The sequence below is a fragment of the Terrapene carolina genome, unplaced genomic scaffold, assembly GCF_002925995.2.
Source record: "Terrapene carolina triunguis isolate 2854851 unplaced genomic scaffold, T_m_triunguis-2.0 Scaffold62, whole genome shotgun sequence".
Taxonomy (NCBI): domain Eukaryota; kingdom Metazoa; phylum Chordata; order Testudines; family Emydidae; genus Terrapene; species Terrapene triunguis.
In genome coordinates, this window is record NW_020664413.1 from 23707683 (window position 1) to 23732133 (window position 24451).

The 24451-nt window shown below is 39.0% G+C and overlaps 2 protein-coding genes across 3 annotated transcripts in view; one reads left to right on the top strand and one right to left on the bottom strand.

Moving 5' to 3' along the window:
• ACVR2A (activin A receptor type 2A) overlaps positions 1–7437 on the top strand; it is a 111399-nt gene extending 103962 nt beyond the window's left edge. Inside the window, exons 10-11 of the mRNA XM_024217075.3 lie at positions 1384–1514; positions 3422–7437. Of these exons, the coding sequence (XP_024072843.1) occupies positions 1384–1514; positions 3422–3616 (326 nt within the window). The 3' untranslated portion in view covers positions 3617–7437. The remainder of the gene's footprint in view (positions 1–1383; positions 1515–3421) is intronic.
• A 3042-nt stretch (positions 7438–10479) lies between these two features.
• Positions 10480–24451, bottom strand: part of ORC4 (origin recognition complex subunit 4) — a 57629-nt gene continuing 43657 nt past the window's right edge. Inside the window, exons 10-14 of one of the 2 annotated variants that reach the window (XM_024217074.2) lie at positions 22025–22111; positions 16613–16721; positions 13534–13629; positions 13387–13454; positions 10480–10848 (exon numbers count right to left, since the gene is read on the bottom strand). In XM_024217074.2, coding sequence (XP_024072842.1) covers positions 10660–10848; positions 13387–13454; positions 13534–13629; positions 16613–16721; positions 22025–22111 — 549 coding nt within the window. In that variant the 3' untranslated portion in view covers positions 10480–10659. The remainder of the gene's footprint in view (positions 10849–13386; positions 13455–13533; positions 13630–16612; positions 16722–22024; positions 22112–24451) is intronic. The other variant, XM_029910537.1, reaches the window with a different exon arrangement.

Sequence of the window (24451 nt, forward strand, 5' to 3'; positions counted from 1 at the left end):
TTTTTTTTAAGATAAGCAGAAAGTGTATTCCTGACAGCATGGCTATCCTTTCCACCCCCAAGTCAAATATCAAGACACTGTTCCAAAGGAAAACGTATTTTTCCTCTAATCTTGTTCTCAGAAATGGCTAAACCATTTTTGCTGAAGTTTTCCTCAAAAAAATTTAGCCAGAGACAGACACTTGATATAGACAAATTCAGCCTGAATGATCTAAATTTGGCAAAGTTTTATAAGTTGTTGTTCAGGCAATTTTTCCAAACCAAAACTTTTAAGAGGAAAAAGTGGGTTTCAACAAAATTTTCACCTTGAAGACATTTTGAAAAATAAGTTTCAAAATTCTTAATATCTTTTGATGTTTTCTAAAGAATTCCAGTTTGGGGGTTCAATATAACTTTATTTCAAAATTTAAGCTAATCATTATTTTAAAAGTTAATCAGAATGGGTTTTATAATTTTTTGTAATCTTTCAAACTTTTTGATGGACTCAGACCAGGATGGTGGGGTTTTTTTGGGTTTTTGTTTTTGCTTTTTGGTTTATGAAAATTTGTGATTGATTTTTTCAGTATTTGGAACAGGAAATTTTTTCGACATCTTGAAAATTGTCATAGGACCAGAAAACTATTTCTTTTCTAGCTGTATAAGTAAATGGAAACAAGATCTTAACATTGGAAGTGTTGGTCAACCCTTACTGTAGGCATTGCTACCTGTACTCCGTGTAATGCCAAGTTCATTTGTATACTGCAAACTTCTACTGCCATACCTATGTTAGTTAGGTGTGTGAAAAGGTATGATCCCTGACCGACAGTTGTGCTGCCAAAAGTCCCTAGGGTAGACCTAGTTACACTGGTAAGAATGCCCTTGTTTCATTGTGGGAGGGGAGAGGATAGACTAGAACAGGCTCCATATAAGCTGCGTCCACGCTATATAGTGGTATATACGCTGGTATAGTGTACCTGCAAAATGCTTGTAGTGTAGGCTCTGAATTTTGGTGGTGGGCCTACAGAGGTTAAATTACAACCTGTTTTTGCACCTTTCTTTATTCTGAGCTTTCGTTGTTGCTGTTCTTTTTTTCCCCCTGGATATCTTTTTACAATCTAGTTGCCCTTTGCCGTTAGCTTGAAGGGGATAAGTTACTATTAACGTAACTTCATGAGTTGAATGGTAGTTTTTTTTTTAAGAACATGGCCACCCTCTTGATATGTAGTCTAGCATCCATTGCTTCTCAGGCTTCTCACATGGCAGCATCTAGTGTTGCCACTTTGGCATCATATGAGTTTTTCATGGCAATAGTGAGTAAATGGCTGTACAGTATTTTGACATAGTTATTAAATTTGTGGTGTACCAATTGTCTGAAAAGCAAAATTTATTTTTTTCTTAAATATAGGACCAGTGGATGAGTACATGTTGCCATTTGAAGAGGAAATTGGCCAGCATCCATCCCTTGAAGACATGCAGGAAGTTGTAGTGCACAAAAAGAAGAGGCCTGTTTTAAGAGAGTGCTGGCAGAAACATGCTGTAAGTAGTAAAATAACCAAGTTCTGAAAGTATTACTGTGCTTTAACTGTAAAACTTTAATGAAATATTTGATTTAATTCTTATCTGTGGACATTTTTCTTCTGATGCAGTATTTTTATATAATTAGCTCTATTGAAAAATTAAACTGTATACTAATATGTTTTACAGTACTTTGTTTTTAAATGCAGTGCTCATACCAAAGGATTCTGAAGTATTTCATAAAAGTTTTAAACATCCTTGGTGGGTGAAGGGACTCTTCAACTTTAGTCCTAAGCAGTTCTGTTGTTTTTTTCATATAAAGATGCATATTTATCCCCTTCACTCATTACTGAAATGATGCCACCTTTCAGGGGGTAATTTGGTAGCTGCCTTTAATACCACAGCAACAATCTCAGAAAGGTGAAGAGTCCCTGAAACTTCAAGGATAATTTAGGTGGGCAGAACGAATTGCCTACATTTGGGTTTGGGCTAGATGTTGAGAGATGCCTCCACTTTAGGAAAAAGTGGCATGTCGTCTTCAGAATTCTGAATATTGTGACTCTTTTTTTGTCTCCTAAAAATCAGCACACCTCATACCCTAGCCTGCTATTAGGGAGCAGCGTGCTATTTTCAAGTCATCATGGAATGAAGCATGCATCCACTGCCCGACTATTAATACTCTGGCTTCTACCCTTTATTTTCCTTGGAGTTATTTCGTTCAAATTTTGAAGAGGACCAGTAGTTCTTAGAGATCTCATATTTTAAGATGGCAAAGTTACTATATATATTGAGAAAATCAATAATTCTGTACTCAGGGCAAGATTTAAGTGCTTTGATGTGAATAAGGCATGGACAAACCTCAGTTCTGGCATTTCTTAACTTTGCCACCCTTAACATTCTTTTACTGTAGCTTTTTGTCATGTAACTTCCTGAAAAAAACAAATGTGATCATTCAGAACCATATGAACCTCCGCATGGTTCTAGACAGTATTTGGTCCTGCCATGCGGGCAGGGGACTGGACTCGATGACCTCTCGAGGTCCCTTCCAGTCCTAGAATCTATGAATCTATGAATGGTTCATCAGCAGGGTTGGGACCTTTAGATTCATAGCACAGATCTCATGCCACCTTAGCTAAGAGTAACTGGTAGCCAGACTAGGTTGTTACCCTCTGTGTTACAGCTGCTACAGGAGAATGAAGCAAACACTTTTGTCAGTGGATGTCGCAGCTATTTGCTAGACAGCATGGAAATGTTGAGACTCAGGTGTCCTGGGGTCTGTTTCAGATTCTGGAGAAGAGTTTGTGATTACAAGACTCTTCCACCCAGTCATCTTTCTACACTTGTGCCTCCTTCTGGGCTGTATCCTACCCTTCTCACTCCTCTGCATTCCATTCAGGTTGGTTACCAGCAGAAGGAGCTTTGAGAGCATGGGAAAAACAGTCTCTTTGCACTATTTTGGTGTCACAGCAGTGCTCAGGCTGCAGGAATTGGAGGAAAAGTCCTGCTTAGTCACTCTGAGGATGGTTCATGTTCTGTCCATTTGACATATAGGAGCTGAGAGGGGATGGAGCATACTCAGTGCAGACAATCTTCGTTAGAGACTTGCAGTTAAATTCACCAAACTTCTAGTGAATGTGTGTGATCCCCTTGCCCAATTTAAGTACCTGCTTCAAAACATAGAACCTCTCAGATGTAAGATTTATTCAACATGGACAAATCAACATATTTTGCCTATCTTCATTCTGAATCAGTTGAACTGATTTAGCTGAAACTTTCTGCCCCCCTCTCCCCTCCCCCAAAATATCTGAGGCATACAACTGGCATAGAAAATTTCAGCTTGAGTGGTTTAACTGTGAACAGGGCCTTATAATGAAAGTTATAAGGCAACTCAGTTACCAGCTCCACTTATATATTACTTTTTCTTTTAGGGAATGGCAATGCTCTGTGAAACAATAGAAGAATGTTGGGATCATGATGCAGAAGCCAGGTTATCAGCTGGTTGCGTAGAAGAACGTATTATTCAGATGCAAAGACTGACTAACATTATAACAACAGAGGACATTGTGACAGTGGTCACAATGGTGACAAATGTTGACTTTCCTCCCAAAGAATCCAGTCTATGATATTGCACTGGTTATGCATTCTGACCAACAGGATTCTGAACTGGAGCTGCTAAAGCTAATGAGACTGATTACGGTTGTTACTTTCTGTGTGAAATGAGGAATGGTAAGTTTTTTGGGAATGTCAATAAGGAGACTTTTTTCCAAACATGAATACATGAGACTTTACTGCATTCCCGTCCTGAAGGACGTTGACCTGAGAAGTGGCAAAATATTGTTAAGGAACTTAAATGAAGAATATGGACCTATCTGGGCTAATCAAGTGTTTTAAAAACTGACATCAGATTTCTTAATATCTGTCAGAAGAGACTAATTCCTTAAATGAACTACTGCTATTTTTTTTAAATCAAACATTTCATTTCAGATTTTAAAAAAGGGTAACTTGTTTTTATTGCATTTGCTGTTGTGTTTATATAAATGACTATTGTAATGCCAATATGACACAGCTTGTGAATGTTTAGTGTGCTGCTGTTATATGTATATAAACAAAAGTAATCAAGTGGGATATAGCAAAGAGGCTTCCAAGCATTACTTTAACCTCCCTCAACAAGGTATACCTCAGTTCCAAGTCTGCTAAATTATGAGATTGACAACACTAACAATTTGAATAATAAATTGATCCATGTTTTGTAAATGCTGTATTACAAATTCACTGTTATTTAAAAAAGGGTAAGCTATGCTTCATGCCAAGAGTAAATGGCCATTCCTAAAGCAGTGTTTTTAGCCCTTTCTTGTGCTAGCTTGTGTATAAAAAGTGCTGGGTTTGAAACAAAACTTTCTTCCTGTTTTTAGTTTAAAGCTTTTATCTCACGTTCAGTTCCCAAAATATTGCATACATTTTATTTTTACTAAATACTATTTAGGTTTGCTGTGTCTGAGGAATATTTGAGCATGACTTTTTTTTAATTTTATGTGAGCTATGACACTGGAAAGCTCTTAATTCTTATTCTTTCTAAAGAAGGCTTTTTCCTATTTATGTATGTAAAAAGTTCTGCATAGTGTACTTTGTTTCACTAACAGTATGCAGTGTGTTCTGTATCACTGTTTCAGGATCACCTCAGGAAGCTTAATTACCCAGAACTCCTCACTCTCTCTGCTTTGAGATTTGCAACTTCTCTACACTTAAGCTTGGTGCCATCTTGTCAGAGTGATATTTGATGTCTGTGATGCATAGGTTCATCCTGGAGTCATGTTAAAAATGATAGCCACAGACTTCCGATGTAACTGCTTAAAAATATTCAGGGATAACTTTAGTTATTATGCTATAATTTCAAATATGCAATGACTATTTAGAGGTAACGAATACCAACATAGGTAGCACAGTCTAGCAAAAAATAATAAAATTGCTTTCACAGCTGACTCCAACATTATTTTAGGGTTTAGGAGATCATGCCTTATATACTATGTAACGTAAAAAACCTGAATTGACTGTAGGTGCCAAAGTGCTTTTCAAAATTATTACACTAGTTATTTGATCCTTTACATTTATACAGATCAAAGTAAAAAAATTAACTTTCTAAAGTACTCAAGTACTGAACCAACAATAGCCAGTATTATGCTATGTATTTTGTCAGGTCATTTTTTTTAAATCATGCATTAGATTTTTAAGGAAGTTTTTAATGTCACAATCAGGAGCTCACTGTGAATGTTATCTTTAAACAGTTATTTGTAAAAACCACAGAATACACTCAATTTTACATATAATATGCACTTAATCTCTGGGAACAATACAATTATTTATAAACAAGACCTAGGTTACCATATTCTAAGCAGGGAGGGGGAAGAAGGGTAATAGCAACGTTGTTCATGCATAACATACCACTCAATACTGTTCTGCTTGCTGTTTTTCACTCTTATTCCTAGGGTTTCATGGTAGCCGTAAGAATCCCTGCTTTAATGGGTTATTGGTACTGGTAGAGCAACTTGCTCATTTTGTTTATAAAACAAACTACTCATGCACCCATTTCCTTGATCTGGATTTTCATTTTGCTTCCACCTTCAGTGCAGGGATCTTAAACGTACATCAAGTGATCATGGCTAAAGAGATATGAACAAAACCAGTCATATTTTACTGAAAAACTTGTATTGCTCTCTGAAGTTTAAACCCCAACACTGGCAAAAGTAGGAGGAACAGCATGGATGATATAAGGATCAGTTATTCAAGATTCAATGCAGAAGTCATACCTAGCTACGGACATATGTCAGTATGAGCCTTGCATCCTGCATGCACGATCCTTGAACTTTTGCTGGTATGGGCCCTGGTGGCCATGCTGTTTGGGGGCTCCTTTGGTGTTGCTAGTGCACTTTGTGTTTGCAAGTGATGTAGATGAATCACAAAGCCTGACAATTTAATGGGATGATATTTATTTTCATAGAAATCCCCACAGGTGTGAATATTGTACTATCTGTATTTTCTGGATTTTTTTTTTCTTTTTTAAACAGCATAGTATAGTATCACACTCAAAAGGATGTTCATGGTAAATGTGTTTTTATAATTGGTGAAATAACTAAACTTTGGTGAGCTGTTCTTATACATAAGACTTCTGTTTTGCAGGGCATTTTAACCTGTGTGTGTTCCACTTATAGTACAGTAAATATAGATGTGTAAGTTAAAATGCTTGAGCCAGACTCATGAATGAGGATAAGAATAAATAAGAACTAAGCTAGTGAAACTATTCTGGCATTACTTACTAGCAGAAGTAGTGACCGTTGTCCCTCTTTGTACTTACAGCATGTGTGGTGGTGTATATGTACATGTATGGTCTATTCCAGTGGTTCACCCTGTATTTTGGCTTGTGAAGAAAAGTCAGTCCCTTGGCTCTCACTTCCAACTTGTTGGCTTTGCCTGTCTATTTAAATGATTGCTGTATAACTGCCACAGGACTGATGGATTAGCCAGTTTTTTGGCTTTACTGGAAGTCCAAGCCCTGCATTTTTTAGTTTGTGTTAGCTACTAGGAAATTTGTATATCACATGATGCATGACTACTCTTTGTACACCTACTACATGTACCTTAGCATTTCAGAAGAAACTGTGTCTCAATTGTTGGAGTTACTGAACTAGCACTGTCATTCATGGTGATGTTCTGAAACTATAAATCAGGATTGAAATTCACCATTTTTTATCTATTTGAAATAGCAAAATTCATGTAGAGTAGCTTTTAGAGAGTCTTGGAATTCCAGCTAAAATGTAAGCAGTAACAGGAGTGAATATTTCTTGTTTGTACCAGGTTTCAACAGCATTGCTGATTATAGTTTAACAAGTGGGATTACCAGTTTGACTGACCTTTTTCCAATTTCTCTTTTTAACTTCTAATGCATTTATTTTTATTAGGAACATTTGGTACAAAGTGCAGAAAGCTATATGCAGGTTTATGGGCAAAATGATACAAGTAGCATCCTTGATGGAACATCATTTACCTCAGATATTCAACCAGCAGTACTATTTTTTTTTTTTTAAAGCAGTCTCAGTTCATATATTATTCGTTACCTCTCAAGATATTGGTAAGCAATTATTTTAGCTTTACTCTCGGTATTTGTCTGTTTTGGGCACAGGTTGTTGTACTACTGTCAGATTATACTTGCTATTTTTCTGCAAGTATCAAAAACAAAAACCCCAGCCCAGGATAAAAGTGATTGTTAAATATTGTACAAATAAAAATGTATGCTCTTTCTGCCCCTACCCCAAAAGTTAAATAAAAAAAAGTGACTACTGTATGACTTGCATATGCCTTTTTTCAACTTTTTAAATCTTCTCTAGGAAAAAAAATCTAGGTAGCATTTTGTGTTGACACTTCACCTTCAGAAACCTTGCAGCTTGAAAAGGTTAAAAAAGAAGGAAAACCTCTTCTCCCCCCCCCTCCCCCCCCTTTTTTTTTTTTTTTGCAACATTTACAGCATTACAGTGGAGAAGTACAGCAGAGGCAGACTCTTATCTCCTGCATTTCTGACATAGAAGGTAATCGTTCTCCTGCATTAGTTACCATCCTTTCCTCACAAGGAGGACAAGGGAGAACTGAAGTGAATTCTATCAGGATATTTGTTAACCAAACTGCTGCAGCAGACGGCTAGGCATTTTTCCCCCATGCGTAAGAGCTGAGTTTCAGAACTGAACCCAAGTGTTGTATATAAGTGAAGAGCACAAGTCCTAGGATGCTAGGTCAGCAGAAAGTAGGTAATACCTTTTATTACAGTTGCTTTTGATATTCTTTGATCTCCCCTTCTATCCACAAATTTTGGTTTTACTGCTCCTCCCTAGCTAGGCAGCAACAGTAACAAAATAGCACTAAAGAACTGTTGGTTTTCTGGATCCCTGTGGATGTTTGGAGAGCATGGTACTTCTGGTATGGCACTCCTGCATCAGCCTCAATCACAGAAAAACTGCTAGGAAAGGTAAGTGTGTTATGTACCACTAGTCTATTGTTTATCACCATTTCCCTTTTCTGGCAACTTTATGTGAAGGCCAGGTGCACCAGCTCTTTTGCTTTTGTCAGATTATTCCCATTCCTACTTGGTAGAAAATTGCAGAGCTGATAATTTGTAGGAGTGATGGTGTACTACAGCCACTGGTGGAGCAGCTCTGATTATGATACTGGAAAGAGTTGCATCTTACTTTCTGGAAGTATTATCACCTGTAACTTCCATAACTATTCTTTAGAAAAGAGTTCAGACTACAGTGAAATTGAAGCTTTTTAAAAGGGAATAACCAATCCTTACTTAGAATGGATAACTGTTGTTTAAACTGAAAATTTCTAACTGAAGTTAAATGATCATTCTGGGGGTTACTGGAGCCTTCTTGCCATCTATGAACCAAGTAAACTGTCTCCAACCTCCTAATTATAGGTTTAAAGAGTATGGCTCTGTTTAGTAACGTGAGTTGGGATATGAGTCAAAGGTATTATGTAAATTGTGTGCATACAAAAATGTGCATGCTTGTTGTAGTTAGATCCAAACAGAACACTGTAAATGTCAGCTTTTGTCTGAAAATGCCAAATGTGAGAATCAAATCAAGCCCCAAATCTTATTGATTTTGCACAGTCTTAAATCTAGCACTTAATGTCTTCCTCCCCCCCCAATGCTTGGGGCTTTGCTGGAATGACAGTGGCATTCACCTCAATAGACCAATGGGAACTGCTTATACCCAAATGGATGAGAGATCTGAAAGGAAAAGATTCTTTGACTTTTTTCCTTTGTAAGGTGCAGGCTACCTTCATCCAGGACTTCCCTGCCTCTCAGTTCTGATTCCTTCTTACATTTGATTCCTAGTTGAAAATTTCCAAAACTGAACATCTTGAAATGACATAACTGAAGGGATTTCATGGGTCTCTGCACGGTCCAAGCCCTTCCACTGTAGCAGCGCTGCAACTCAAGTGTTGCTATTGTACACACACTAGGTTTTATTGGGGAAGGAAAAGCCCCTAAACTCTAATCTTTCCTCACAAGCCTTGTGTGTCAAATACACATCATTCAGTCCCTTTCTTTAAAATTTTGTCAAAGGTAGAGACTCCAGCATAGTACTGGGGAGCAGAGGCCCTGCAGCCACCTTCCCCCACAGACTCAGCAGTGAGATTACACCTGACCCTGCACTGGTGAAAGGGCTGGGTCTGCCCCAGAAATAACATCAGGCCCTAACCCTCCATGCTAGGCACACCAGCAGGTGTGCGGTGAGATGATTCTGCAGGTGGTGCTCAGTTGGGGATGTCTGGATGCACAGGGACTTGTTTGGGGGTTCTAGATACTGGGGAGAGGGATTGAGGTGGCTGTGGCTCAAGTAGGGACTCTACATCTCAAAGATCTACTGGCACCCATAGAATCGATAACTTTCTTAAAGTTAATGGCCCTTAATTCTTGCAAAAGGACTCATGCCAGCTGCCACTATCCCTGTATTTCTTCTATTAAGGATTTAAGCCAGAGTTTATAAACTAGCCAGCTATTGGACTGTACAGATATTTTCAAAGTAGAAGGAATAACAATTCTTCAGATAATAGCCCTGCATCTTCCAGCTAGAATTAACCATCATAAGCAATAGCTGTAAATCATATACAGTGGTCATAATGTAATGCTGGACCAGCATAGAAGGCATACTATTTCTACTACCATCCTTTCTAGGGGGTGTTTAGATTGAAATGTGGTGGTGGTCTATAAGATCTCTGGCAGTAGCAGGTGTCTGATACTGAATCACCTTAACAGATTTCAGTTTGAAACTGGACTTCACCATCCCTGGGGTTTTTTTTTTAATATTAGGATACAAGTAATAGTAATGACTAGGTATGCACTCATAACATTAATGGGAGCTACTGTGGCTTGATAGTTGAAACAACTAACTGTCTCAGCACCAAGCAGCTAGCTTCTGTAGAAGGTAGACAGCAGTCTTAGTGAAAATGGAACTGATGGATAAAAGCACTAATACCCTAGCACCAAAGTTTTTTTTTTTTTCTTAAGTTCTAGGTCAAATCACCTTTCCCCCCCATCTCAGTGGAAAGGAAGACAATAGTCCTTACTAGCCTCCAATCCCCTCTGAAAAGTCCTTTTACATCTGGGAAATTCCATCAATTTGTCCCTCTTAGGCACAAGTATCACAGTAATAGGATGTACAGTCATTCTTACATTGTTGAGCTGATAACTATCAGAGGGATTTAAAATATATTGAATAAATTTTATTCAACTCAAAATTAGGATTAATGTGCAAGTCAAAACTGGTGGGTTTTTTCTGTAGTTTAACCAAAATCCTGCTCAGTACTAGCCAAACATGAACAGATAACTTAAATCCAGCTGAACTACAGCACTGAATAGAGAAGTGTTTTTAATTGAAGACTGGAAAGAAAGTGTTTTAATCTGAGCCTGGTGTTTATATTCCCTGAACTAATTACCAAGGCAGTGTAATCACATTCATGTTTATTTTCAGTATCAGAACACTTCAGAAAAGTACACCATATTTAAAAAAAAAATGCTCTAACTTCAAGCGAATGATTCAGTATTCCAGTGAAATTATGCTGAAACCAACTTATTGTATTTCACTTTAATGTGGTTTTATAAGCTTCAGAACGTTCACAACCAACTCAATGAGGATGTTGCCCACTGTTTCACATCTGTTGGGCAGTTTGGGTACACCTGCAAAGCATCCATTATTTGATTATTGTCCAAAAGTAGCTTCATTAGTAGGTATTCTCTCTGAGCACGCACAGGTAGTCCTTCTATTGGTTTTATTAACTCTAATTGTAGCAAGTGTTCAAAAGCCTAAAGAAAAAACCAAGCAGGGCTGAGTTAAACATTTTCCAGACTACAACCATTGTGAATAGCCCACATTACAAAAGTAGTATCAACTACTATAGACAAATACAGTTGCTTATACTCATTTCAGTTACTCAGTTTTTGCAAGAACCAGGGCATTTAAGTTTTCTGGGCCTGATATACTAACTGGGATTTTTCAAAAAGTCTGAGCAGGATACACTAAGGGTATTCTAGAAAGTTCAATATGTTCCCATCAAATTTTGAATACACAACTCACTGGTTGAATGGATTTTGTTCAAACTTGACTCTCCAGATCTCTAAAGGATCAATACAAGCTTGAAAAAGTGGTTTACTAGTTTTGAACATGTCATTTTTGAACATCTCACAGTAAGTACAGAATATATAGTCTGTCAATGTTTGAAGAATCATTTAGTAACTTGTAGCTATGAACTTGGTTAAACTGAACAAAAATCAACTAAGACAAAGCTTATGTAAGATTAAATAGTGAGCTGTCAGTTGCTGGAGCTCATCTAGAAGTGGAGAATTGAAAAGGGTGGTCCATCTTGAACTCTAGGCCATGAGTAGCATTTAAGTTATAAAATTTAATGAAAAATTCAAATGTGTATATCTCAAACTTAAAACAACCCAAGCCAGATTAATACTGTAAATTCTATCAAAGATTAAACTCTAGTATCTGGTTTAATAAAGGCATACAATGTACCCTTAAACTTAATACAATACAAATTATTTCTAATTTCTAGAGGATCTTTTGCATAACTCAGTAAGGAAGGAGATACTATGCTTATAAATTGAACTCTGCATTTCATGACTTGTTTGATTTCTCAAACTTGAATGGCAATAGCTAGATTTATCATCTGATATAGACTACATGGGTGGTAGAGACGCCTTTCAGTTTGGGGTAGTTATTTCCCCCAAGAGGAGCAGCAAATGGATGAATCAATTGTGAAGGTTATCCCACATAAGTAATTTATTCACCACAACTTAAAAGAATTTCAGAAATCTGAGTAGTTATTTTTAAACCTATAAAGCCAGGCTTCCTTAATAAGGTGAGACTAACAGTACAGTCTCGGAGCAAAAACTTAATCATCTTTTCATCCCTCAGGGGTAATGAATATATATAAAAAAAACAGTTCTGTCAAGGGCTGCACCCTTATGGAAGTGGAAAAAATTTGTACTTATATGTACTTCCTTTCTCCCAAGGACTATGGTCCACAGATCTGTTATGAGGGCTCTTCAGGCTACTTGCACTTTTCCAGGCACAGCCATACCTGTGTCACTGGCACAAAGGGGTGTGGCCACACTTGAAGGCCAAGTCAGTTTGAGAATTTGGGGGTCAAAAGAAATCAGCACAGTTTATCCACCATGCTGCATTTTTGTGAAGGTGAGCAGGGGGACCAGAAACTGAAGATGAAAAACTGGAGTCTCATACAGCTCTAAAGAAGGGCCAGAGAGAAAAAATAACTCATTCAGGGGTTGAAGTGAGCAGCAGCTTTTTGGTTTTTTTTTTTTTTTCCCCTGCTCTGGTTAGCAGAGAGGTCTGGATCTGCCAGAACAGACAAACTGACAGGGTCTTAAGGGGCTGGACCACACCCTTTTCTGCTAGTGATTGATAGGTCTAGTTTTATGTCCAAAAGATGCAGGTATGATGAAGACTCACTGACAGACCAGTACACCTTAGTTCACAACAAAAGGGAGTTTCAGCTCTTTACTGATATTAAGCTACTTTGAGCCCTGTTGGTTTGAGAGATATTAGAACTTAAACCTGTGACTGATTCAGGACTAAATACTACCCTTGAATCAGTAATTTGGGGGCAGCAAAAAAAAAAAAAAAAACCCTACATGCCACAAAAGGCAACTCTTTAGAAGTCTGCCAGGAACCAGAATATTGTCTCTGAATAAAAGGTTCTATATCAATTGAAACATTTAATTACTTCCACTCACTAAAATAAATGACTGTCTAAATGGTCAATACCAAACTTATTCCTTGATAAATGGCAACAGGTGCTTGTGTTCAGCTGTTAAACTCCTTAAAAAAAGTCCACTTTGGTAAGGTATGTAATGCTTCTGTTTCAATAAGTCAGATATTAGCACCCCTCAAAATTTTGCCATTATATTTAACTATGGATAGTGAGATACAACATCCATACAGCAGATGGCAGTACAAGTACCACACAAGTGTGTGATTATTATAAGAGACCTTTCTGATCTTTTCATTATAGAATATCCGGGTTGGAAGGGATCTCAGGAGGTCATCTAGTCCAACCCCCTGCTCAAAGCAGGACCAATCCCCAGACAGATTTTTGCCCCAGATCCCTAAATAGCCCCCTCAAGCATTGAACTCACAACCCTGGGCTTAGCAGGTCAATGCTCAAACCACTGAGCTATCCCATCACTTCACATAGCAAAATCCCTTAGATCTTTAGCTATGGAACAGAAAAACATTTTTAAAAGTAGTTCCTAGAAAACTATAACCTGAGTACAGATCAGTATTTAGATATGCAAGGAAACAAACTAAGGGTTTACCTTCATAACAACAGGTTTCTCAAAGTTGTACATCGAATGTGCTTTCCGTTGTATGAACTTCTGAAATTCTGTACGAAGGAAAACATTACTTGAGTAACAGTAAAGTGATATTTATAGATTTTAAAGTTGATGATACTTTCATCTCACCATTATAGACCATTTGAAAATTAAATGGTTCTCCTTCATAAACATCATTTAAATGTTTCATAGCTATAATTAGGCAGATTTCCAGCACAGACAAACCTATATGGAGAAAAAGGAAGATAGTTAGAACTCTTTCACATATATATGCATGTTTCTAGGCACATTAAAAATACAGGCATATTTACAATATAGTATTACTTTGATATTAAGAAGCACATCAACAATTCAAAATTGTTATATAAGTTTAAGGGTTGAACAAGAGCCGTGCAAACGGACTAGATTAAACTTCACATTTTAACAAAAAAAGCAGGAATAGAATAGGTATTTAAAAATAAATTAACGCGCTTTTTTGCTGTTGCTTCAAGTTTTGTTTTGATTCTGATTACTTGATATAGTCAGCTTTATACAAGTTTGGGGAGAGATAGGAAAGAAACCTCTCCTCACTTTTGCTCCAGTGAAACTAAGGGTAGGTCTACATAGCTGACATTAAAGCACTGCCACAGCAATGCTTTTACATGGACTGTGTAGTTGCAGCTCCAGCACTGTAATAAAACCACCTCCGCAAGGGACATAGCAGCTACCAGCGCTATCTACACTGCCACTTTACAGTACTGAAACTTGCATTGCTCAGGGCGGTGTTTTTTCACACCCGTGAGCAAAGAAAGTTTCGGTGCTGCAAGTGGCAGTGTAGACAAGGCCTCAGACTCATATGCTCTCGAATGTAGTGCTATAGGAGTTAAATTCCAATTCTTCTGAAAGGCAGACAAATCAGCTGGCCCTGGATGCCTGTTGTAATGCTTTAATAGCTCGGGAAGTTTAGGAAAAGCTTTTTAAGATACCGAACAAGAGGCCTTCAATCTTAAAGCCCTAGGGAAGATAAGTGTCAACTTAAGAAATTGTGTCTAATGGTCAAGTTAATCATTCCTTTGATAAGTATATCACCGCCTCCTAATTAAATTAATGAATTTCTATATACAGCAAGGTAAATGTGGCATAGTTGTGGCCACTGCAGTCCCAGCATATTAGACCTTCTCACCCACCTTGTCTTTCTTTTATTGGACCAATGTCTGTTAGTGAGACAAGCTTTACGGAGCTGAAGAACAGCACTGTGTGGCTCAAAACCTTCACCAAACACACTGGTCCAATAAAAGACATTACCTTACTCACTTTGTCTCTCTACTTTTACCTTAGTAATAATTTTACATTGGGACATTTTTCTCAACTTACCATTTGTACATTTTCTGGGCTACTTCAGTTCAGCCCATCTCCTTAGAAACAAGGTAACTTCTGATCGGTATTTGATATTTGCAGTTCACCTTCTTATAAACAGGTATCTGTATTAAAAACTATCACCACTAGTAGTATCTCTCATGGAAGTCTCCAAAGGTAAGCCAAGGCCAACAATTTTGGGTTTATATAAATATGTATCTTTCTTTGTCAGAGACCAGTAAACAAACAAGCATATTAAAAAATAAAAGAACAGGAGTACTTGTGGCACCTTAGAGACTAACAAATTTATTAGAGCATAAGCTTTCGTGGGCTACAACCCACTTGCATCCGAAGAAGTGGGTTGTAGCCCACGAAAGCTTATGCTCTAATAAATTTGTTAGTCTCTAAGGTGCCACAAGTACTCCTGTTCTTTTTGCGGATACAGACTAACACGGCTGCTACTCTGAAACCTGTCATTAAAAAATAAAGGAACTTCTCACCCGTAAACCAAATAGAAATAAGCCTTACAGTGTGCTCCCCGAAAGTTTAAAAAACCAAAACACACAAAACCTAGAGTGTCAGACCACTAGGGACAAGTGAATTCTAGAGCTATGGCCAAGGTATTTTTAGCTAACGTATTCCTCGACTTAAGTAAAAGCATAGAGAGTCAATCTTTTGGATATCCAGGACCTAAAGTTTATTGTGCATTTTAGATCAATAATCAATGCCTTGAATTGTATCAGAAACAAGGCAGTGCAGTTCCAGAAGCACATCTGGAATATGCACCATTTATGAAACGCAGGGAAATATAGAAGCAACTGCATTCTGCTGTGGCTGAAGTTTTGAGTAGTCCTTAGGTATATCTTCAAGAAGAGCTCACTGCAATAATCCAATGGAGGTGTCCAAGGTATAGATTGTTAGTGCCCACAACAGAGAAGCACTTTGAGATACTGAACATACAGAAACAGTTGAGGATCTAAAGAGACTTAGGTCACCAACTTTGGTAGCAAAAGTTCAGCACATGCCCTGTTGCTGCCCTGTCCCCCCAGCCCGAAGGACAGGAATCAACTCTCAGTTCAAGTTGATTCCTTAGTGTAGCACTAGCAGCTGTTTTATTTAAAGAAAGCCTAAAGGAGCTCATTCATTTAAACCCATTTTGTTTAGACATTGGAAGAGTATTTACTAGACTGAAGAAAGGGACAGACAGAACTTCATATCATCAATATACTAATGGCACTACACCTCAAGCCATCGAACTCTTCCCTACTGATCTGACAGTGAGTGATAAAACAGAATTGCAACTTATGGCCTAGGAAACTGCTCCTCTGCCTCAAGGGTTACCACCTAACACTAACCTGGCTCCTTTTACAGAGAACATTACTTCCTGCTCCAGCCATGAGGGAAGGCAGATCAGGGCAAGGAGCCTTCCATACTATTTTTTTCCTGTAGATAGGGCACAGAGACAGAAGTACCCTAACTACAGCACCTTTGACAAGACCTACATTCTCATTTAAAAAACAAACAACAACTGTAAAAGTTCACTCATATCCAGAGACCAGGAGTGAAGATCTGGTATGAAAGCATGGAGTACTTATTATATCAACCAACACTTAGACTACAGGACCAAAGACACTTCATTGTTTCAAAAGTAAGGAACAGGATGTAATGGGAAAGTAGTGGCGGGGGGGGGGGGGGGCCCAGGGGCAGAGATGTTCACTTTAGTTCAGCTCCCTGGTGGGGGACTTGTGAGGAAGATGACACTGTTTCCTGAACAGTATTTGTCCAGTGCAAGAGGGGAACTTAAGGGCCATCACCATAGCACCTTTAGGGCTTCTATATTCACAAATTATTAAAGTAAAATACTGGACTTTACCATGTACAATGTTTGCTTTTGAGTCCATTCTGCACAATCTGCTTGCTTCAAGAAGATCTGATCCAGTCATAAATGGGTGAGATACTGTTATACTACTTAAAGCAAGCATCTGAAAATAAAGCAAGAAATATTTTATTGAAATATTGATTACTGGATACATTCCATACTCATGACAGTCATATGTGAAAGTGGATATGCTTCCTAGAGTAATCAATTGGAAACATTTATAAATAAAGTTGATATGTGCATTATTTTACTGTGGAAGTTACAACACTAAAGGCAGCTAATAATCTGGCAGTTACTGCTAGGACAGTTCATTAATACAACTCTGACTCAGCTTGAGTTATTTGTTCTGAAGACAAGACTGGAGGAAGAAAAACCTTAGATCTGGGTAACAGTACAGCCGAGCCACATTTAGATTCCAAATGCAACAAGACACTAATGGCTCAAAAATTGATACAATGAATGGCTGAAACACAAATTTCAATGAAGAATTGGCCTTAAGTGATACTCCTAATGAATTAGCTTTAGCTTGACCTTCAAGTGACTATGGGCTTGTCTCCACTTACATTTTATAGCGCTCTAAATTGCTGGCTCAGGAGTGTGAAAAAAATCACCCCCGAGTGCAGCAAGTGTCAGTGCTTTAAAGCACTAGTGTAGACTAGTGTAGGCTCCAAGAGCCAATCCCCTCGTGGAGGTGGATTACCAGGAGTGCTGGGAGACCTCTCTCCCAGCACTCACGCGCAACCACACTCGCACTTCAAAGCACTGCTGCAGGAGCGTTCCCACGGCAACGCTTTGAAGTTTCCAGTGTAGACATACCCTATTCTACTAAGAAAAAGCTACTATGAACATTTTCAGGATACTACTTTTGTATATTGAGAGGAGCAACTTGCCCAATGCACTTATAGAAAATTAAAGTTAACTGATCCTGTGGAGCACAGAGACAAGGTTCCCCAATAAGTTTATATCTACCCCGCAAGACACAAAAGTTATATTACAGTTTATATTTAATGTTTTGTGGGCAGAACCCACTTGTCAGTTTAGAAGACATGCCAGAATTTTTAGAATGTAGTATAGAACACAACACTAATTTTAGAAAATTCAGAACACACTAGACCGATAGGCTTCAGTTACCAGCCATAGAAAAGTAACATTAAGAGGATATTTGAGCCAGTAAGAATACAATGCTAATAGAAATTAATTTGTTTCAGACCAAACTGGTATCCCGTACCACCACTGTACATTTGTTTTAATTTCAGAATGACAGTAGATGTACTTACTGATAGGCATGGTGCATGGCGGCAGTCAGATTTACCTTCACTTCTATTTTATACAAATTCACAAGGCAAGTATTTAAGAAAGTTGCTGATAACTTACTCTTAAACACACAGCCAAGCAATATTCTTCAATGGAACAGAAACAGATAATTTTAATTCTTTAAATCTTCTGCATATTAAGATAGTGGAGGGAGGAAACAGGCATGTTAACAGGAGATTAAATCTCAGCCATAGCAGAGATTTACTTTTTAAAATTATAATAAACATTTGCAGTTCTCTGTCCTGTTTGAGCTATGGGTTTTATTGCAGTCTCCCACTGTGGGTCCATATGAAGGAATGCCTGGTTTCTACCCCATTCAGTTAAGTGATAATCAAGAATATTCTACTTAATGTTATCCAATCCCATATCTTTCAGGTTTTGTCCGAGTGTAAGACTATAGCATAGTGCTCTAAGCAAAGATAACACTGACAACTGTCACCATCCTTTGCTCGTATCCTCTCTGGTAGCCACTATATTCAGTGGCAGGAAGAAGGAACCAGAACTATCATTCATTCAAGGTATACAGGCATCAGTGCCTCTTTCTTGCCAGTTGAAGGACTGAGTTAGAGAAAAATCAGAGTGAGAAACAGTTAAGACTTCACAAATGACAACCTTAAGGTGAAATGGGAAACATGTAGAATAGAAAGAAGGCTATAAGGTAACTATTACCCAAAGTGTTTTGTGAGCCCCTTTTCACTTATCCTACGTTTATACCAGTGGAATTAGTGAGCAGTACATCTAGAGAGAAGGGCTTACCTAGAGTGGAGTTTGGAGCACTGAATGACTGCACTGCAATTCTGCTATATCAATTTAGTAAATAAATAATCACAGATGAAGGCCTGCAGAGACTCCCCCAGCTGCAAGGCAGTCGTGGGGCTTACTTAAGTCCTCCAAACTCCTGAGGTGGTCATGAGGGAATGGGTCTTGGTAAAACCTGACTAACCTGCAGTTAGTTAGGTTTTACCAACAGGGTTATAGGCATCTAGGCTACAATCCCAAATTCAGTCATTTACTGTAGCCTTACAAACAGCTTTACTGTTCTGTAAGTACTCAACTTTTCTGAATTACTGAGTGAGCAAGACAAAACTTCAGGGCCCGTTCCACATTAAGGGAATATAAATTCCATTGAAGGGAATTGAAAGGTTCTTGACATAATTAAGTAAAATAATTTCTGAATTAAACTTGAGTAACAAACAAACAGGGTAAATAAAAATGTGCTGATACAGGAAAAAATTTAAGGTAGAAAGATAACTAGCAAGGTCACCTCTGATGCTTTGCACTGAAGTCAGCAATTAACTCTAACTTGAGAGAAAGCAACCTCAGGGATACTTCTCCTACAGGTTCAAATGGCAGACAACTACATTCAAAATTAAGGGAAAGTCCCATTAAGGGGAAACTGGGCTGTGCTTGGGGTGCTGTAATGAGACTATCAGCCAAAATCTGTATTCCAACCTCCTTCTATTGCCAAAGAGTAAACTCAGGGCTCACCTTCAGTCCTCTCCCAAGCCAAACAAGACATTCAGGACATGCTAGAGAGAACAATCCAGCACCTCAGCCTTTTTATTTTGACTAACTGGTAAAGGTATTCCAGAACCAGGTAAAGTTATGACATGAGGACAGCTTCCATCTCAGAGGCTGTTAGTTATTTCTTCACAGAAGCCTTTCCCCTTAGAGTGGAAACCACTTAACCCCCAGGCCGCAAAAGCTAGCTGTTCCAAGCTGCAGAAGATGCTTTGGCCTCAGGATAACAGGTCAAGTTTCCAGGGGAATATCAATAGAGGACTGTAGCCAGAGCTCACGGTGTTGGAGACTCAGAAGCAATAGATGCAGAGAAATTCTCAGCATGGTCCTGTTTAATTGTTCTTAGACTAGATACCAGGGAGGCAGCAGCTCAATTCTCTGTTCCTATCCCCTGAGAAAGCATCTTTTCCCAAGGCAGTTGGGTTAAGTTCCTGTAGTGAAATCTGCAGAGTCTACCCTCGCTGTTGACACAGCAAACCAGAACATAAAACTGTTGTTCAAAAGTGGTTCCAAACTCAATACGGCTAAGTAAATAGCACTTGGAGATTTGGATATTGAGGAGGGCAAGTTTATTGGGCTGACAAACTGCTAAAGTGAACTCTCCAGCCTGATAGGATGGTGGTATGTATAATGCAGAGAAACTTAGCTACCTGGCATCCAAAGGGAAGAGTAACACAAAGGATTTCTGGTTGGGATATGCACAGAGTTCCTCAGGTAAGCATGTGCACCATCTCTGGAAAATAAAGTTCTGCAGGGGCATAAGCAGAGTCTGACCCAGTGTGCCAAATCCACTCAGAACACAGTGATTTATCTGCTGAAAAGTGTGGCCGACACAGGTAAGGAAAGATTCTAATGTCATACCTTGATATTTGGTTACCAAGGCTGAAAGCAGATAGGAATTCCCTGCATTAGAGGTGTCTGGTCTGTAAGAGAAACTGTTCAGGGACTAGAGATGAGATTGAGGTTTGAATCACATTCAGGTAGAGATAAAATATGAATACTTTTTCTCATTCAAATTGGTTATGAAGGTTAAGGATTTTACAGAAAACCCACAAGTCAGAGGCAAGTCCAAAGGGAGAGGCAGAAGTGGAAGTTCTGGTTACATCGTAAAGTGTTGGTATTGCCAATGTGTTAGCATGAGGGTGAAGAAAAGTGCAGATCCTACAGGTGCACAAAGCAAAGGAAGTTGCAAGGTGAGATGGCTGAAGAATAGACAAAAGGGGTGGTTCCGATTCAGAATTTTCTACAGCACACCAAGTAGTTGAGTTTCAAAGTGGACAAGAAAACGTGTGCACTGGTAGACGATGGAATATCAGGAGTAAAATCCCTGGTCAGGAAGTGGAGGTGTAGGGTAAGTGACAAGACAGATGGCCTTTTCGTCCAGAAGATCTCAGCTCTCTACCTCTACATTCCAGATCTGATGGGCAGGAGGATATCCAGGAAGGAACTGTGGCATATCCTAAACTAATCACTTCTTGTGTACAGGTAGTGAAGATTCATAATTCCAGGCATAAGAGAAAGATCTGAATTGACCTTCTCTAGCGCGGGGAGAGAGAAAAGTCTGCACCCCATCAGGGTAATCGCTGGCGGGCTGCAAGACAGTGTTTACCTTGACCCTCCACAGGCACAGCCCCCCGCAGCTCTCAGTGGCGATGGTTCGCCGTTCCTGGCCAATGGCAACTCGGAAGCGGCGCAGGCTGCAGGGACATGCTGACTGCTGCTTTTCGTAGCTCCCATTGGCCGGGAACGGCGAACCGCAGTCACTGGGTGCTGCGGGTGGCCGTACCTGTGGATCGTTGATGTAAACACTGGCTCGTGGCCCGCCATTGGATTACCCTGACTGGCCGCCTGTGGCCTGCGGGCCGGAGGTTGCCCACCACTATTCTAATAAGATGACTGAAAAAGGGGTAGGGTGGTGGCCAGCAAGGCTTTATTTGGGCTGCTTGAGGGAAGCGTTCAGCAATGCAATTGATATAGAGTTCTGTCTGTAGGGAATCTTCTTCAAAAAGAAGTGTGAAGGACTCTTGGACTGCCCTGGAACAAGACTGCTTCCAAGAGGATGACTGGTGTAAGCCCCTCCCCTCTGAAAACCTTGAGAACACTAAGAGGACTTGGTCAATGGATATTTGAGCTTTGGCCAGATTCTTCCCAAAAAGCTGCTTAGAGGGCAGCTCTGCCAATTTGGTTTATGTTCCTCTCTCTACTTGATAATTAGGAAGCCAGATGTTGTGACAGTCCACCATGGAAACCCACGTATCTGGCAGGAGAAGCCAGGACGGCTGAAGGCCACGTCACAAAAAGGTATGAAGCCACCTGAATGGCCCCCAGATAAGCCCAAGCAGAAAGCACTGGATGTTGAGGGAGACCAGGAAACCAAAACACCTTCTTTAAGTCTACTTAGAGATCAAAATAGGCCTGCTAATCACATTTGAAAAAACCTATCCAATAAGATATTTCACGTAAAGCTCAATTAAACTTGTATGAAAAATAATTGTAGCTCACAGGCTACTGTATTAGCAATTTCATGAGATTTAACAATATTTTAGAAACAAATATCAATACATAACATACCAATAGCATGTGAAGTGATCGCAGGTCTTTGCTGCAGTGGAAATGATTTTGTAGCAAGTCTTGCACTGTTCTGTCTTCTGAAAGAGACTAAAAATGGAATTTTTAAGATACACTGGTAAAATTAATGCACTGGTTCTTATCCAACTGGAAAATTCTTGGTCAGCTAACCAGACCTATTTTTATTAATCAGTATTAATATTTATCGTGGAATCAGAACAAAATTCTGAAAAAAACCACTGAATTTTTCTTTAAGGGGGAAAGACAGGCTAAGCTCTTGTAGAGAAGATTTCCACAAGTATAACTTGAAAAGAGTGAAATTACAGTCCATTTAGTATTAAACTGTATAGGCAGTAATACTAAACATGCCACTAGTTGAATCCTCTTCCAGCTCTGAAATACATGGTGATCATTAAAAAGAACAGGAGTACTTGTGGCATCTTAGAGACTAACAAATTTATTAGAGCATAAGCTTTCGTGGGCTACAGCCCACTTCTTCAGATGCATATAGAGTGAAACATATATTGAGGGGATACACACACACACACACACACACACACACACACACACACAGAGCATGAACAGGTGGGAGTTGTCTTACCAACTCTGAGAGGCCAATTAAGTAAGAGAAAAAAAACTTTTGAAGTGATAATCAAGATAGCTCAGTACAGACAGTTTGATAAGAAGTGTGAGAATACTTACAAGAATACAATCAACTCAGGATTGAGTAAGGACTGGGAATGGCTGAGCCATTACAAACATTGAATCTATCTCCCCTTGTAAGTATTCTCACACTTCTTATCAAACTGTCTGTACTGAGTTATCTTGATTATCACTTCAAAAGTTTTTTTTCTCTTACTTAATTGGCCTCTCAGAGTTGGTAAGACAACTCCCACCTGTTCATGCTCTCTGTATGTGTGTATATATATATCCTCAATATGTTTCACTCTATATGCATCCGAAGAAGTGGGCTGTAGCCCACGAAAGCTTATGCTCTAATAAATTTGTTAGTCTCTAAGGTGCCACAAGTACTCCTGTTCTTTTTGCGGATACAGACTAACACGGCTGCTACTCTGAATGGTGATCATTGTAAAACTTCTAGATTATATATACACACACCTATTGAAAAAAGTTATTGAAAGAAATTCATGTATTTTCTCATTTGTAGCCATATTTTAATGGTTTTAAAACCACATATGATTCTTAATCATTTAACTAGCTGTACACAAAGCAATTCAGCTTGCCTTTTCAGAGTAACTTACCTCCTCTGGCCAACACGTTGTAGATCAGCCTCTCAGCAGACAAGTTTATAGTCTCTTTAAATAAGAAATACTCCATTTTATTTCCATACTATTGACTCTTCAAATGGATCATTCAAATGCCACTCCCTCTCCTGAGATCTTACTTAGGCCTGGTCTACACTATATGTTTGTCGACATAAGCTGTCTTGTGTTGAAGTAGCTGTGGAAGTGTCTTCACTTAAATTTGGCTCCCAGGTGCCTCTACACCAATTTAACACTGCCTTGAGTGGCACAGAGTCATGGCTGATGTATTCAACATATTGTCAGTGTAGCTATTGCCTTGCTTAGGTTGACTTGGCTCCTGAAAAAAGTATCCCATAATGCCCCACACTGACAATACAATTGATACAAGGAGTCAAGTGTGAGCACACAAGCAATTTAATAACCGTGGTGGCGGTATGCGAATATAAGTTAAGTCAACATTTTTGTAGAGTAGACATGGCCTAAGCAGTAGTTATATTTCAAGTCTGTTAAGTATAAACTCCAACTAGCAGATTCTCCCTCCTCAGCCAACTCTTTTGTACCTGAATCCAAAAATAAAGTAAGCCTAACCTGAGAAGTTGCCATGACTATTTCTGATACCACGCTGCAATGTTTTGACCAGCTTTTCAAGCGGTCATCATTTTTTTAAAAATTGCAACACAATCTAAAATATACAGTATTGTAGCGGTGTCGGTCCCAAGATATTAGAGAGACAAGGTGGGTGAGGTAATATTTTTTACTGGACCAACTGCTATTGGAGAAAGACAAGCTTTCGAGCTTACATGGAGCTCTTCTTCAGGTCTGGGAAAAGTGGAACATTGTTTAGCATAACGTAGTTAACACATTTCAAGGGACCATTCAAGGATAAGTGGTCTATTAACACCCCTGTTAATGGAGGGGGTGGGGGATTCCAAAGAGGATGGAGCTAGGATGTTCTCAGTGGTGGCAGATGACAGAAGTAGTAATGGTCTCAAGTTGCAGTGGGGGGGAGGTCTAGGTTGGATATTAGAAAAAAACTCCTATTTCACTAGGAGGGTGGTGAAGCATTGGAATGGGTTACCTAGGGAGGTGGTGGAATCTCCATTCTTAGCGGTTTTTAAGGCCTGGCTTGACAAAGCCCTGGCTAGGATGATTTAGTAGGAGTTGG